General features: G+C 44.8%; 1 protein-coding gene across 3 annotated transcripts in view; it reads left to right on the forward strand.

Annotated features, from left to right (window-relative positions):
• The window catches only part of CERS4 (ceramide synthase 4), a 39,718-nt gene extending 27,257 nt beyond the window's left edge, over window positions 1–12,461 (forward strand). For all 3 annotated transcript variants that reach the window (XM_030256653.4, XM_030256652.4, XM_002189484.7), the window contains 7 exons: window positions 99–156; window positions 3,186–3,236; window positions 6,987–7,079; window positions 7,704–7,832; window positions 8,073–8,179; window positions 8,536–8,692; window positions 11,335–12,461. In XM_030256653.4, the coding sequence (XP_030112513.4) occupies window positions 99–156; window positions 3,186–3,236; window positions 6,987–7,079; window positions 7,704–7,832; window positions 8,073–8,179; window positions 8,536–8,692; window positions 11,335–11,526 (787 nt within the window). In that variant the 3' untranslated portion in view covers window positions 11,527–12,461. The remainder of the gene's footprint in view (window positions 1–98; window positions 157–3,185; window positions 3,237–6,986; window positions 7,080–7,703; window positions 7,833–8,072; window positions 8,180–8,535; window positions 8,693–11,334) is intronic.
• Window positions 12,462–16,032: the final 3,571 nt, after the last annotated feature.

The following is a 16,032-nucleotide window of genomic DNA, read 5'->3' on the forward strand; positions in this document are numbered from 1 at the left end:
AAAAGTGTTATTCTTTTAATTAGTGTGAGGATACACAGACTTGCAGCTCAGGGGTTAATGAATGGGATGCTAATGTCCTTTGTTTTGTTTGTTTGTAGCTGGAGATTTACATTTTACATCATTTCTTTCTTCACTGGACTCGCTGTCCTGTACGATGTGAGTACATACTCAGTCACCTGATGTTCTACCCAGCCAATGCCTGCAAGAATGGCAGAGTTGGTTGTCAAACATGCCTTTTCAGATCTTCTAGAGGTTTTCCATACAGGTTGGTGTGTATCCCCTGCATAGCACACTTAGGAGACCACAGACATACTGGACCATGCTTATTTTAAGGACTCCAGAACCAAGATGTTTCCTATTCTTCTGGCAAAGCAGAATGCAGCTGGGATTGTATAAAAGTAAATTTCTGCAGGGTAGTAGATAGAATACTTACCTAAGCTGGAAGCTGCAGGGCCTGTTTGTGTGTTGTATCCAATACCTCTTTAAGGTAAATAAATTTGGCTTCCTTTGGAGCATGGACTGCAATCTAATAATGGTATCTGCTAATTTTCTTTTCCTTACCCAAGGTGTTATTGGTTCAGGCTCATGCCTCAGCCTTTTCTCCAATTTGATAAATAGTGAGTTCTCTTGATACAATTGTACTGCCTCACCAGGCAGAAGTGGTAACAGGAGCCATGGGTGTGATGGCTCTTGTCCCTGAGCTGTGGTCACTGAGCTGGACTAGGGCACTGGCCATCTGCTGCTTCTGTTTTCAAGGTTCCTCTGACTCTTTTGCTGTGTCTGGTTCCCTGGGTGAGCTTTGCAAAATTCTTCTGGCACGGTCTGATGAGTTAAGTGATGTAAAATGTGCACATCCCAAGGCAGCAGGCACAAACTCTCCTTGTAACCTCTCACTGTAACACGTGATACACAGACTTTCAAGTCAGATTTTAAGGTACTCAAAAGTATGAGGATTGTCAGAATCTGAGGTATTGATGATTCTGAGATTGTAAAAACTCTCTGTCTTTCTGTTCCACTGCCAAAGAAGAAGCCATAATTGGTCTGTGCTGGTTTCAAGGTTGTTTATTCTGTTTATCTCTAACATGTTCTGCTGCCCTGCCGCAGCTCTGTCCTGCAGGGCAGCGTGTGGGGCTCTGCCCTCAGTGGGATGGTACAAACATTAAATACCACAAACTACCTGTGCTGGATTTACAATAACGTGCCAATATCTGTCACCTACGTTGGACAGTGTGTCCCCAGCCTGAACCAACAGAAAAATGCCAACACCACAGTGAAACATGGAGGGCATGAAGAAGGAGAAAAAGGACAAGACACACCCAATTTCCTCCATCTTGTCCCCTTTGGGCCCCTTATCTAGAATCCTAAAATTTTACTTTTGCACCTGTGCCACACTTAATTATTACTTATATCAAACACTCAGAGCTTGTAATTCATCCTGTAAGATTGAAAACTCTTTTCCATGGACAGAGATCACAGCCAGTGTCTCTGGGGGCTCTGTCCAGGGGGGTTCCTGACCCCTGCCAGGGTCCCAGACCTGCCAGGGCAGCCAGAGGGAAGCTCTGGATTCCCACAGAGGATTAGAGGATGAGGTAGCTGAGAAGTGAAGGTATCTGAACCTGAGCTGCAGTGTTCTGTGGATCTGTACATCAAAACAGAAGACTGTTCTTTGAGACCAGCTATTGATATTTGGTCTGGATGACCTGCTTAGCATTGTACAGGAGCCCTGTGGCAAAGGGACAAAAATCATATTCTTCAGCATGCTGTCTGTCCACTATATGGATGAAATACCATTTTCACTTTTTGTGACTCATCTCTATTCAACACACTTCTTACAATTTTCACAAAAAAGGGAGACATCCATCCTACAGACAGTGCCTCTAGATCCTGTAGCAAATATGTTATTCTGTTACCTAAATTGTACTAAAATGACTACTTTAAAAAGAAGGACAAAGAAGTAACATGACAGGCATATATACCTGTGAGATTTCCTGACTTTCACATGTTTATTTTGTAACCTGAGTAGCTTTTAAACATGCCTTTGTTTTTGTGAAACTCCCTTATTTCTTTAGGAAAAAAGCAAATGTTTAAATTCTGCATTAGTAGTTTTGGACTGATAGCAAAAACCTCTGCCTGTAAGTCAGTGAAAAAAGCCTGTAACAAAAGAAAGTTATCTTCCAGTAGGCCACCAGAAATCAGCTATATTTGCTGAGAATAGAGGAATGATGAAATTCAGGGATCTGGAGTTCCTTTCTAGCTTAGGTAAACAGTATGCCATAGCTGTTTTTGCTTTGTGCTTTCTGGTTTTATATTGCACATCTCTCCCAGTTCTGCACATGTAAATTCTATAAATTCTGTAATTGCTGTAAATTCTATTCCCAACCTCACTCCCAGTCAGCAGGGACTGTGTCTGTTCCAAATTACCACTGCACCTAAAATTACTGCCTCCTGCTTTGCCTCTGTATTGCCCACACAGCAGCAGTGCTCAGTGGGAAGAAGAAATGCTGCCTTCTTGCCTCAGCTCTGATACCTGGAGCCCTGTAGAATTTAAAGAAAATTAGGTGCAAGGCGTTGATGTGTTCTGTGAGTTCTGACCCAGTCTGGGCACAGCTCCAGGCAGAGCATGCTCCATGCAGGGAGGACTCTTGGGGACTTTATTTCAAAACTGCCAAGTTCTAAACTACTAATTTTCTATTGAACAAAATAGGATATTTTCAGAGGTCATTACTTAACAAACTGCAGCATAACCTTCATTGTTAAAGGAAAAAACACATACCTGACACACCAGTTTTCAGCCTTCTATCCACATTTAAGTGTTATTGTCTAAATCACAGATATTCTTAATTAAATACTTGTAAGATTATTTTTAAATGCTCAAAACATCACCACCAATTCAAGCTTGTAGAAGATGGCAAAAAGTTGGGAGAAGTCTTCTCTGCTATTTAATTTTGAATGGCTAAATAGTGTTTGAGATTTCAGGCAAATAGCCACAATTTGGAAATGTCACAAGCAGATGGAAGTCCTTGTAGTGGAAATCTCTTGGCAATTGGATTCCAGACAGCAAGACCAGCTCTGTCTGTAATAAAATACAACAAAGTCTGTAGTAGTAACAAACTAAAGGAATTGGACAACTGGTAAGAAAAGAAATGCTCTGATATTCTCACATACATGTTGCCTTTTTGTTGCAGAAGCCTTGGCTTTGGGACCACAGAGAGTGCTGGACAGGATATCCCCAACAGGTGAGTCATATAAGAAAGAAAATTGCTGTTATAATTCTTATATTGTGTTTCTGTATTTTTTGAAAATCAGATTATAATAGTGACAAAAAGAGGAAACGGGATTAAATTCAGACACAGAAGACCTAAGAATTCAAAGTCAGACCCTCATCTGGAGAGAACATCTTTGTACCTGGTATCATCTAATGCAAGAGAAGATGAATTGGCAGAGCACTTTGTCACTACCAAGAGAGAATGAAGACTTATGTTCCAGGGGTTTTGTCTGACAGACAAAGCTAGAGCAGACCCCTTGACTGTATGTGGAGGTTGCAAACCCATAAAGGGAAAAGTAATGCCCAATTTTAACAGCGTGAGGCAGAGGAAATGTAACGGGACAAATGACTGAAGAGTGAGGCAATGCCTTAGAGGACGAGTCTCTGAACAATCCAGTATTGCAGGAAGGCAAAAATTTTAGGGACAAATCTATAGTTCTGTGTAAGAATTAAACCATACAAACAAGTGGGGCTTGAATAGGAATGTAAGACTGCAAGCATCACTTGGCTCCCTCTGTCTCCTACTCTGTACACTTGTGGTACATGTCTTGTCAAAAACAGTGGGAGCCTCCATAATGGCACACTGTGATGGACTGACCCTGGCTGGACACAGTGTGGCCACCAAGCCCATTTTTCTCCCCCTCCTCAAACGGAAAGCGGGGAGAAAATATAGCAAAAGGCTCATGGGTTGAGATAAGGACAGGGAGAGAGCATCCCTGGTTACCATCACAGGTAAAACAGGCTTGACTTGGGGAAAAATTATTTTAATTTACTGTTAATCAAATAGGAGTAGTTTAATAAGAAATAAACCCAAATCTTAAAAACACCCTCCTGCACCCTTCCCTTCTTCCTGGGCATAACCTCACCCCCACATTCTCCACCTCCTCCCCTGCAGTGGTGCAGCGAGATGTGGAATGGGGGTTGTGGTCAGTCCATTGCACCTTGTCTCTGCTGCTCCTTCCTCCTGCTCTGGTAACAGGGTTCTCCTGTGGGAGACAGCTCTCCAAGAACCTCTCCACTGTGGATGCTTTGCACAGGATGCAGTCTGTTAGGAATGGACTGCTCTGTCGTGGGTCCACCACGGGTCCACCACAGGTCTGCTGGTGCTGCAGGGAGCCTGCCTCAGCACAAAGTCTCCACAGGCTCAGAGCTTCCTTAGGCCACATCCCCCTGCTCTAGTCAGGGGTCCTTCATGGACTGCAAGTGGATTTCTGCTCCCCATGGACCTCTGTGGGCTGCAGGGGCCATGACCAGATCACCATGACCTGCTGGGGAATCTCTGCTCCAGCACCAGGAGCTCCTTCTCCTGCTGCACTGATCTGAGGGTCTAGAGAGCTGTATCTCATAGTCTCACACCTCTCTCCACACCACTCTTTCCTGGCAGTTTTTTCCATTCTTAAATACATTGTTCTGGGGCCAGTGCCACAATCATTCATGGAGCCAGCAGCAGATCCATCTTGGAGGTGTCTGGAGCTGGCTCTATTGGACAAGGGACAGCTTCTGGCATCGCACAGAAGCCACCCCTGCCCCCACCCTGCTACCAAAACCTTTCCATGTAAATCCAACACACACCAATTTTCCAACATTTGTAACAACCAGAAAAGACCAAAACCAGGGCTGGTCATGTCCCAGTGGCAAAGAACAAGTCAAGGACAAACCTGTGTATTAGCAGGAACGGCAAATGTATTAATATGTATTAAGTACAATTTCTACTAAACAGACCATATCCTGTGTTACAGACAATGACAAAAGAAACACCAGTTCTTCCAAATTGTCTGATCTTTGGGGGGGAAAACATAGCTTCTGATCCAGACCTCCTGCTAGAATAACCTAGAGTGTGACCAGCACACACCAGCTAGGGAGATGTTCATATCCTCCCCGGAAGCCCCAGGGCATGCAGCTGTGCTTCCTCTTGTGGCCAATTGCTGGTGCTACAAGGGAAAACAGACTAAAATTTATGAAGTCCATAAATAACCAGTTGATATTAGGGAGGACAACACTTCATGTTCCTTTGAAAACGGTTGCAAAGCCCCTTTAGTTATAGTAATTATTTATCAAATAGATTTAGGTTTAAGGAGGTCATATAATGCAACAACGGCAAAAATTGTTTGTTAAGTAACAAGATCTTGCTGAGTGGGTCTAAGCTTTCCGTTTTCCAGCTGTAAAAGCCCAGATAGTTCACTCAAAAGAATGTGAACTACATTTCCTGCTGGGGTTGGATTTTTCCTTCCATTAGTTTGATTAAACTGGAAAATTTGTGACACAGTGCAGGGTATCTGATGCATCTTCAAGCCTAAAAAGGGAATGATTTATTCAGCTACTCCTTTTCCACCAGAATGAATTGGTTTATGTAGTTTTTAAAACTCTGTACTGTCTGCTCAGGAATCTGAATAATGCTGAAAAAATCCTAAAAATATTCATGATCTTCATGGTGGTTCCCTAAATGTTTGACATGGTGTGGTAAAGTTGAATTTCCCCTGCTGTTTGATTTAATCTTGGCACAGATGACATTTAGTAAGTGAGTTCAGTTGAACTATTTCCCCCTGTTGCTGCAGGAGCTAACTTGGTTGATTTGGTTGTAGTATTGGGTTTTCACTGCCTGTTTTCTGGTAGCAGGGGGCTACAGAGGTGCCTTCTGTAAGAAGTTACCAGAATCCTCCTCCATGTCCAGCAGAGCCAATCCCTGGTGGCTCCAAGTTGAACATGCCACTGGCCAAGGCTGGGCCAATTAGAAATAGTGTTAACACCTCTGTGATAACAGATTTAAAAAAAAAAAAAAAGTTACTGCACAGTTGTATTTTCAGCCAGAGAAGAGCAGGCTGAGCACATGGGAGAGGAACAACTCTTCAGACACCAAGGTCAGTGGAGAAGGAGAGGCAGGAGGTGCTCCAAGGGCAGGTGCTGAGGTTCCTCTGCGGGCTGTGCAAGGGGAAGTAGCTGTGCCCCTGCAGCCCATGGGGATCCACCAGGGATGCAGAGATCCACCTGCAGCCCATCACACCACAGTAGGGGGATCCCTGAGAGGAGGCTGTGGCCTCATGGGACACCCATGGAGAGAGGAGCCCTGCTCCCATGCTGGAGCAGCCTTGAAGGAGTGCACCCCATGGAAGAGTGACCCACACTGCAGCAGTTTGGGAAGGACTGTTTTCCACGGGATGAACTTATGTTGTGCCAGTTTCCTGTGAGCTGTTTCCTGTGGGATAGACTCACACTGGAGAAGTTCATGCAGAACTGTTTGGGACCCCACAGTGCAGCAGGAGAACCATTCCTCTCCCTGAGCAGCAGGAGAAGCCATGGGTGATGAACTGACCAGAACCCCCATTCCCATCTCCTTGCATCACTGTGGTATGAGGTAGAGCTGGGAAGGAGGGAGGGGCGGGGGGCAAGGTGTTTCTAAGGGTTTATTCCACTTCTCATGATCATGCTCTGATTACGTTAGCAATTAACTTAATTCATATGTCTAATTAGAGTCTGTTTTGCCCATTACTATATATTGATGAGCAATCTGTCCTGGTCCTTATCTCAACTCATGAACCCTTTGTTATATTTTCTCTCCTCTGTCCAGCTGTGCAGGGGAGTGACAGTGTGGCTTTGGTGGATGCCTGGCATCCAGTCAGCATCAACCCACTATATTTGTCTCTTGCCTTGGAAGGAGATTTCACTTGCAGCCCTTGCATTAATGTATCTGATGGGTGTTTCCCTGTCTCTCCCTCTCTCACAGCCTCTCCAACTCTCCCTGTTCTGGTACTACATGCTGGAGCTCTCCTTCTACTGGTCACTGGTGTTCACCTTGCCTTTTGATGTGAAGAGGAAGGTGAGTGGCAGTCTCAGGGGAGAATCAAGTGCAAACGGAACACAAGCTGAACGTTTAGGAGAGTGATCTTTAAGAGCATGTGTATAGTGCTGGTCAAGGTTTTGTGGCACTCTCTCCTTGCTCGTTCACAGGAATTTTCATTCCCACTCATTGGCTTTCTTTACTCTGGGAAGTGGAGAGCACCAACCCTGATATAGAAAGGTGCAAAGTACTGCAGAGTTCTCAATCCAAACTTAAAATCTAAATATAAAAATTGCTCTTCTGTAACTCTTCTAGGCTGCACTGATCATAGAGACAAGAAACGAGGTGGTTCTCTGCCAGTAAAGTTGCTTGTGTTCCTGGTGCCACTGTCCCAGCAGCACCAGGCCATGGCTGGTGGGGGGAAGAAATGTTCTTTGTTGTGTGATCCTCAGTTTATACCACGAGCCCTTAATTCCTGGGTCTCTTGGTTGCCTACATTTCTAGAATGCATTTGGTAAAATAATTACGTGGGTAAGACTTTGTAGTGGGAGGTTTCTTAATCACTAGGTAGAGAGATATCGTTGCTACCTTCAAGAACCACGCTTGGACTGGGGCAGGAGGTGCATTATGTATTTTATTCTCTGCTGTTCCCCTTCTCATCAGGATTTCAAGGAGCAGATAGTCCATCATGCTGCAACCATCTTCCTGATCAGTTTTTCATACTGTGCCAACTACATCCGCATTGGGACACTGGTGATGGTGATTCATGATGCTTCTGATTGCTTCCTAGAGGTGAGCCAGGCAGAGCCTAATCAGCAATGGTGCCTTCAGTCACAGAATGTCCTTCTACCTAATGCTGTCAAACACTGGGGTGTTCTGCTGCTCTGCTGACCCAACAAAGGGTGTCCAGCTGAGAGCTGGGCAGAGCTGTGGTTACCTGCATGCAGGTTGTGTCATATCTGTCTCATTAACCCCCTGGAGTGTGTGCAGATACTGTATTGGCTGCTGTTTAATTGTTCTTTCTCCTTCCAGCCAACTAAGATATTCAATTACATGAAGTGGAAAAAAACTTGTGACAGCCTCTTTATGATCTTCTCAGCTGTTTTCCTGATCAGCCGCCTGGTCATTTACCCCTACACGTGAGTCTGCTGCAGTGAGGGGACATGGAAAAGCTGCCTTCTGAGAGACATCTGGTTGCTGCAGCCTTTGTTTTGTGTCCTGGAGCATGTGTTCTCCCCTTTGCACATGGGTGCCACATGGCTGTTGCACCTGCCTGGGGGTAAACAAGGCTGCTCTTTGGGTTCATAGAGCAGTCCTGGAGCCCTGGGCCAGTGGCTCCATCCTGTGTACTTCGGGTGGGGAACTGATAGCTGGGATAGGTAAAGATGGAAGTGCCTGATCTGAAATGTCCTCTGTGACTTACAAATTTCTGGGGTTAATTGTGGCCCTGTTAACAACATGCTTTCTTTCTACTGCCATCCCCTCTCTTTTTCAGAGTGCTTTATAACACCTATTATTACTCCATGGAGATATTCCAACCTTTCTTTGGATATTACTTTGTGAATGTTCTCCTGATAATTCTGCAGCTGCTCCATGTCTTCTGGTCCTGCCTAATTATTCACATGGTCTACAAGTTCATCCTCCAGGGCACGGTATGGATCAGTTTGTACTATCCTTTACATCACAGAGGGAGGGAGGGTCCACCTAGACTACTTGAGAATACAGGGGTCCATCTGGCATGGATTCCTTATTGTTCTATTGAAATTATATTTATATATTTCCAACAGTGAGGTGGAAGGAAATGCAGTTATACTAGGGAAAGTTGACAAAAAAAAAATTTTTATGAATCACTACAATATTGGGCCCACTTCTGGTGCTTATATTCAACAAAAATATGGATTGGACTCCAGGAGAGATGTCTGTGAACAAAGCCAGTGACATCTGAGTAAAAATCCCAACACTTTGTGCAGTGTGATTTGCATTTGTAACAAGACTAAGAAATCAAGGAAGAGGAAACTGTCATGATTGGTGAGGTCAGTGCAGAATTATTTTCCTTATGGTAGAGGACTTTTTATTACAGTTGTGTTAGGGTGCTGTAGATTTCACACATTCAGTATTTCTGTCAACCAACTGCCTGGGATGTGAAGGGCACTTCCAGCAGTGGAGGGCAACAGGCATGCCCAAATTACAATCCATTCCATTCTTCACCTGGCAGTGCTGCTCAACAGGCACAGAGCAACCAGAGATGAGTATCTGACCTCCAGCTGTATAAACTGAAATGGAATGCATCCCACATCCACTCTGTGGCCTGTAGTGTTTGCTGTGAGACCAAAGTGCTGCTCAGCATGAAATTCTTCCCAAAATCAAAGCCATGACTGGCCACATGCCAAGGATGCAGTCCAAAGGTGACCAGTCAGTGCCTTGTAGGAACTGACCTCAGAGCCCAGGATTATTTCTTTTATTAGTATCCAACTGAGGAATTCTGTCTTACAGGAACTGAGAGCAAGCATTAAAGGCTCCTCTTTATCCTGATTGTTCCCATTTTCTTTATCTGCTTTCCCTTAAGGTAGCTCAGAGCAAATTACTTGCAGATCAGGAAACAGGGCCGGAAATGAAGACATAACTGAAGACAGCCTTTTATTGTTTTCCTAGTTTTTGTGAGGGCAGAATTACCACTGTGGTTACTGTAGTGTAAAATGATGAGGTAATAAATAGTCTTATTAGAAAGTAAAGAACCGTCAGGGAGGAAAATCCTAACGCATATCCAGAATTTTTCCTATTTTATCTAAAATGGATATGCCAGATTTGTTATAAAACTATATTTGAAAACTTCCTATACTGAGCAGTAAAAAGCAAAAAAGAATTGTCCTAGACAATGACAGTGTTTAGTAGCCCAAAGCAATATCAGCAAGAATACAGAACATTCTCTCTTTGAGAGCCATGAAACTTTTGCTGCAATCAGTTCATGTTCTTCTTGCAGGCCTTTCTGGTCTCCATGGTTTTCCTCCCTGACTACAGGATAATCTTTACCACCTTCTCACATGATGTTTCCTAATCCCAAGTAATTAGAACTCAGCCTAGATCCTGAAGTACAAGTTTCATTCCCTCATAGAGGGAGCAGCTTATAGTTCCTTTGGGAATCTTGCCAGATTTAAGGCCTCAGCCACATTCTCTGGCTATAAATGGATATATTTAGAAATGCTGACTACAATTTGTCCTTATGCTGCTGGTCCAGACTCCTATATATTTCCTGATCTGTCAGTTCCAGAGTGATCCAAGATGCAGGTTGTTCACAACAGATACTATCTCCCACCCATATTGTCCTTGGAGGCAAATTTAATTCAGTGCAAGTTTAGATTGTTACAAATCCTGTCTGCATCTGGTTGTAGTGATCTCTGGAAAGAGCATGAGGTGAAATAGAGTTCTCAGTATGATCTGGGAGATCTCAAGAAGAATGGAGAGCCATAAATGGAGACTAAATTTCTGGGCAGCACTTGGTTTTTCTCTGAGCAGTTTCTAAAGCTGAGGTCACAGAAGGGGTTTGCAGCTTTCCCTCTGTCCAGCAAGGAGTGTGACACTGAATTTGTCCCCAGTATTGGCATCTTATATGGCAGAGTAGAGACTGCCTGAGAAGCCAGGAAGTGCTGAGCTGCTTTTTTTCTAAGCTGTCATGTTATCCCATTATTTCTTTTTTGCCTTCCTTTTAAGACAGTTAATTAAATGCTTACAGAACTGGATTACAGGTGTCTCAGTCAATAAACAGCAAGAGGAAAAGCCTGACTATAAAACTGAATATAGTCAGAGCGGAGTGGCTTTGTGTTGAGCCTTTGGGAAGCATGTGTTTCCAGCCTGTCCCAAGCAGTGTTGTCAGCCTGCAGCCACCCAGGCCATGTAGGCAGAAGTTAGTTCCTTGCCCTTTTGGAAAGTGTAAAAGAGCTTGATGAACTGCCTCCCTCGTGCTGATGACCACAGCAATGTGGATCTCCTCAAGTTCACGCAGTTGTCCTCAGTCCTGGGCATTTATGGTTTTGTTCTGCTTCACAGCCTGTAATTCCTAATTTCAGGAATGTGTATCAGGAATGTGTGTCAGGATCACAGATGAGATTCCAGTGAGACTGAAAGCAAAGAGGCAGGGAGCATCTGTCCCCAAGGGTAATGTAAAAGCTGAAGAGACAGAGCAGGACTGTGCTGAGGGGCTGACGCAGCAGGTGCATGGTCAGCCTGTGGCTCAGCCATCACTGCTGCTTGTGCAGCTGCTGTGTTTATCTGGCTTCTCACTTACCTGCCTTTGCAGATGGAAAAGGACATGAGAAGTGACACAGAAGAAAGTGACAAGGATGAAGAAAGAGATAAAATTAAAGAAAAGGAGAAAAATGGGATTACATGTTTCAGCAACGTCACAAGCAATGGTTACATCCAGAGGAATGGATCTGAGCCCCTGGACAACAGACCCCACCGTGCCAATGGCCATGCCAAGGAAAGATAGCTGCTGTCCTGTGCTGCTGGCCTGGCCTCCAGCAACCCCAGGCCACCATCTGTAGAAACAGTTTTGCTCACTGTGTAGATTAACTGGAGTGCAATTGCAGTATTGTAGCTGAATTCCTGCTTCTCATAAACTGAAGTGTTTATAGTCAGTGAATATTTGAAGGAAGTTTTTTATCTTCCTTCAGTAAAAGCTTACTATAGGTTGTAGCCTCAAAACAGATAGCAAGGGATCAAAGTGGTTTGACTTGTATTAAGACTGTACCATAATTGTTGTCAATCTTGAAAAATACTTTAAAAATAAGAAGGTGGATAAAGTCTGGCAGTGTCAAGTTTTACCCACCTAATGTTTGATAGGAATCTGTTTGGCCTGGATAAGCCTCTGGAGGCCCTGCCTATTGCCAGTAATTATTATGGCTGACAAGTGACAAATCTTACCACTGGGATACCTCTTCTGAGAAAACAGGTGCCCTGTATACACTTACAGAATTAAAACTGAGCATAGTGAAATGAAAGCTTTTGGAAAGGCATAAGATAAAACATACTCTTCTCAAATGAAGTACTCTTTGTGCCAGTGACACATTATTAGTTTTGTAATGGTATGGATCTCAGTCCCTACTTACTGCCCCTGAGGAGGGAACTCCAAAGCCCAGGCTGGAGGAGTACCCACACAAATCACATTGGAAAAGCTGGGAAATCCAGACAGCTGTTTTTCAGACACTTAGGAGTTGGACTAGGTGATCCTTGTGGGTCCCTTCCAACACACAATATTCTGTAATTCTGTGATAATTGGTAGCTGGAAGCACGTGTTCTGTACGCTGTGATCTGAGCGTATGGTCTCACCTCTCTGTAGGTGCTGTGCTCAGGAGGGATATTGAAATGATACATCATTTTGTACTACTGAATGCAAATGTTCTTTATAAATTACTTTTAAAGGTTTGATTGTCTGGTCTCCTTTCTACTTCTTTAACCACCAGGAGGTAAACCTGGCTGGCTGCACCTTACAGGTGGATGTTTGATGAGGGAGACCCATGTGGGTGCCATTGCCAAGGAGAAGATGTTGCCTGCACAGGACACACAGCTGCTCTGAGCCATGCCAGCAAAGGCCTGCAGCTGCCAGGTTTGTGTCCTGCTCAGTAAGAATGTGTTTGGCCTGGAACAAGGGACAATTTGGGATGTCCCTACACTAGATCTAGGGGCAGGCCAGGTTACTTGGTACTGCCAGGACAATGGCAAGTCAAAGATGGCAACACTGTGCTTTCGCCTTGCAAGGGTAGGAGGAGACAAATTAATATCTATTCTTCTTTTTTTGTGAGGTTTTAGGAGGCTAGGGAAGATCCCTGTTGTAAAATCATATCACCTCTCCTCCGAGGAGCAGAATGCTTCCCAGAGTCTGCAGTGTATGTTGATGCCTGCTGGATTTGATTCTCAGGGCTTTGTTGTGTCCCTGAAGATTGAGATAAGCTTGTTAGGAGGCAAATCTGGTTCTTATGAAAGATACATCAAGGAGACAGGAGAGCTGTTGGATTTGAAAATTACTGAGTGCTGCCTTTAACTGACCATAGCAGTCATTGAGGCAGATCAGCTGCTGAATTTATTTTCTTGCCATCAACTTGCTAAGGCTTGAAGAAGCATTCAGGTTCCTCCCTGCACTGCTCCATCTTCTCTCTTCATGTTTGCTCCAGGGCTGGGAAGCTTCAGAGTAGTGTGATAGTTTAAGAATATAGTGTATCTATCCCCTCCTCTCTTCACACATAGGGCATCACGGCTCCTCCCACATGACAGATGTTGTAGAAAACTTGCAGCAAGTCTGTCACTTGCCTGTCACTTGTGACCCAGCAGAGCATATCATGGAACCACCAAACCCATTAGATTGGGGGAGGCCTCTGAGTCCATCAAGTACAACCTGTGATGAGTCGCCGCTTTGTCAATCAGAGCAGAGTCCAGTCACTTCTTAATTACCTCCAGGGACAGTGACTCCACCACCTCCCTGGGCAACACATTCCAATGTTTAACAACCCCTTCCATGAAAAAATTCTTCTTGATGTCCAACCCATACCTCCCCTGGCATGGCTTAAATCCATTTCCTCTGTTCCTGTCACTGCTACCTGGGAGCAGAGTCCAACTCCCACCTGGCTGCACCCTCCTGTTAGGGAGTTGTAGAGAGTGAGATCACCCTGTGCCTCCTTTTCTCCAGGCTGAGCTCCTCCAGTTCCCTCAGCTTCTCCTCAAAGGACTTACTCTGTAATGGAGAGTTCTATCTGCAGATGGAGCCCCGGACACCACAGCAGGGCCTGACTCTTTTCCCCATACTTTTATCCCCCATATGCACAGACAAGATGTTCATCACACAGTGTGTGCCCATATAATGTTAGTGAGCAACTGTGGGAGATGAGGCATCCAGCTCCAGGTGAGCCATGAGAAAAAGAGCATGTAGAGATGCTTCCAGTTGCTGTGAGGTGGGTGAGTCAAGGCTGGCACAGTGTGGCCTCCAGCCTGCCCTAGCCCAAAATTATGGCTGACATGAATCTGCTGACTCCAGTAGATGTGGACATCTGGTGGCGTTTTGGATCTTGTTTTAAGAATAATTTGGCAGAGTTGTTTCCTTCAAAGATCTCCATTATCGCATTATTTCACATTATTTAACATTATTTCATTCGGAAGTGTATGCCCAAGGGAACCTCTTCTTGGATGGCTACGCTTGGAACAAAATTGCTTTTCTCATTCTCACGGGTACAGCAGACATTGCCTGCAAATAAAGGCAAGGCCTTGTTCAAAAAGCTGAAGTCACGTCAAAACAAGGGAAGAGACTTATGACTTTGTCAGATGAATGTAAGCATGAGATAAAGCAGGCCAAGAAATATCCTGAGAAACAACTTGAAAGGAAATACCAGTCTCTGAAACATTGGCAAGGTGGCTGGATTCAGAAGTGATGGTGGCAGACAGCAGGAACACTGGGATAGGTCAGGCTAGAGCCAAGAAATGCAGAGAGCTGCCCTGTGTGGCTCTCCAGCTAAGGGAGAGAGGGTCCAATACCCAACATCTCACTGAGAGCATATCCAAGAGGATCTACTTCAAGCCAATATGTGAGAAAATGTTACCTAGCACACAGACTAACTGAGTAACAGCAAATCTTCAAACCCACTGGCAGGAGGTGATTTGTTCTTAGAGGAGTTCAACAACCAACAGTGGAATGCTGTTCTTTGTTTCAAATCATCTTGTTATCAGAAAAAATTAAGAAGGTTCCCAGTGGGAATGTAAGAAACTTCAGCCTTTTGTAGTCTGACATGCGGACTGGTCAGAGCAGTAGAAAGTATTATATGTGATAGAATTTTTGGGAACAGATATGAACAGCATAGGAAAGAGTTGCCATGGGAGGCATCTGTGGGGAAGTTGTCTCACTCTGCAGGAGTAACCCCAAAGGAATTGGTGAGCAGTGTAGTGGAGAGAACCTGCACCCTGCTCAGCATTGCAAAGGCATTCAGAAAGGTCCGTGACCAGCCTGAGGAAACCCACCTGAGCTGACGATGAGAGACCTGCAGCAAACACTGATTGTTTGCAGCTGTGTATTGTTGCAGGTGCCCCCAAAAAGGGGGAGGGAAAAGCAGAGAGCAAAATCATCTGATAATGAAGGTTCTTCATGATGGTGTTGCAGGTTGTCTGCTGCAGTTCACAGCACTGAGAGACCGACAGAACACAGGTGAAGGTGAGTGGAGCAGAGGAAGGTGGTGCAGGAGAGAGAGTGTCCTGAAGTGCTGGCCTGTGTGTGAGCACTCCAGAGCCGCTCTGGTGAGCAGTGCCTCAGGTTTTTGCTCAGTACATGATGATTCAAAATGCGAACAGAATATGGGATGTTGCTGGCCGAGATGAAGGAACCAAAACTAGGACTACTGGGGCCTTGAATATGTCAGAAGATTTTAATGGATGTAGACAGTCTCCCCTGGGACCTCCATCCACACCCTCTGCCAGGTGTCAGAGCTGATTAAGAGATAAGGGCTGTGCAGCCTGAGAAGGAAAAGCCTGATAGAAAGAGGGGGCAAGAGAGATGACCTTGCTGATAGTATCACCAGGTACTCTCATCTGTGAAACAGGGTGAAATTGAAATCAGCCACCTCCTTGACACCCTCTGAATTACTCTCATGTACTAGGACATCTTACCCCACCTCCAAGCTCACAGGCAGGTCAAAACAAGTGATGATATTTCAACTAGTCTGACATACTCATGGGATTGAACAAGAGGTGGGGACAGTGCATGATGAGTTGTTGGGTTGGGAATCCTGATTTAGCAGTGAGCTTTCTGCCTTGCTAATACCTGCTTGCTGCAGGCAGCCTCTGGTTTCTTTGCCCACTGTCTTGACTAGAATGGGAGTGTCAGAGGCATTCTGGCACCATAAATACTGGCTGTCACCTGGAGCTCTCTGGGAACACCTAAAGGAGTCTGCAGACATACAATAACCACAGCCTCAGCACCTCCTGCTCTGCATCCCTGATACCCCTGTTATTGATCTTT

Source organism: Taeniopygia guttata, chromosome 28, assembly GCF_048771995.1.
Source record: "Taeniopygia guttata chromosome 28, bTaeGut7.mat, whole genome shotgun sequence".
Classification (NCBI taxonomy): Eukaryota; Metazoa; Chordata; class Aves; order Passeriformes; family Estrildidae; genus Taeniopygia; species Taeniopygia guttata.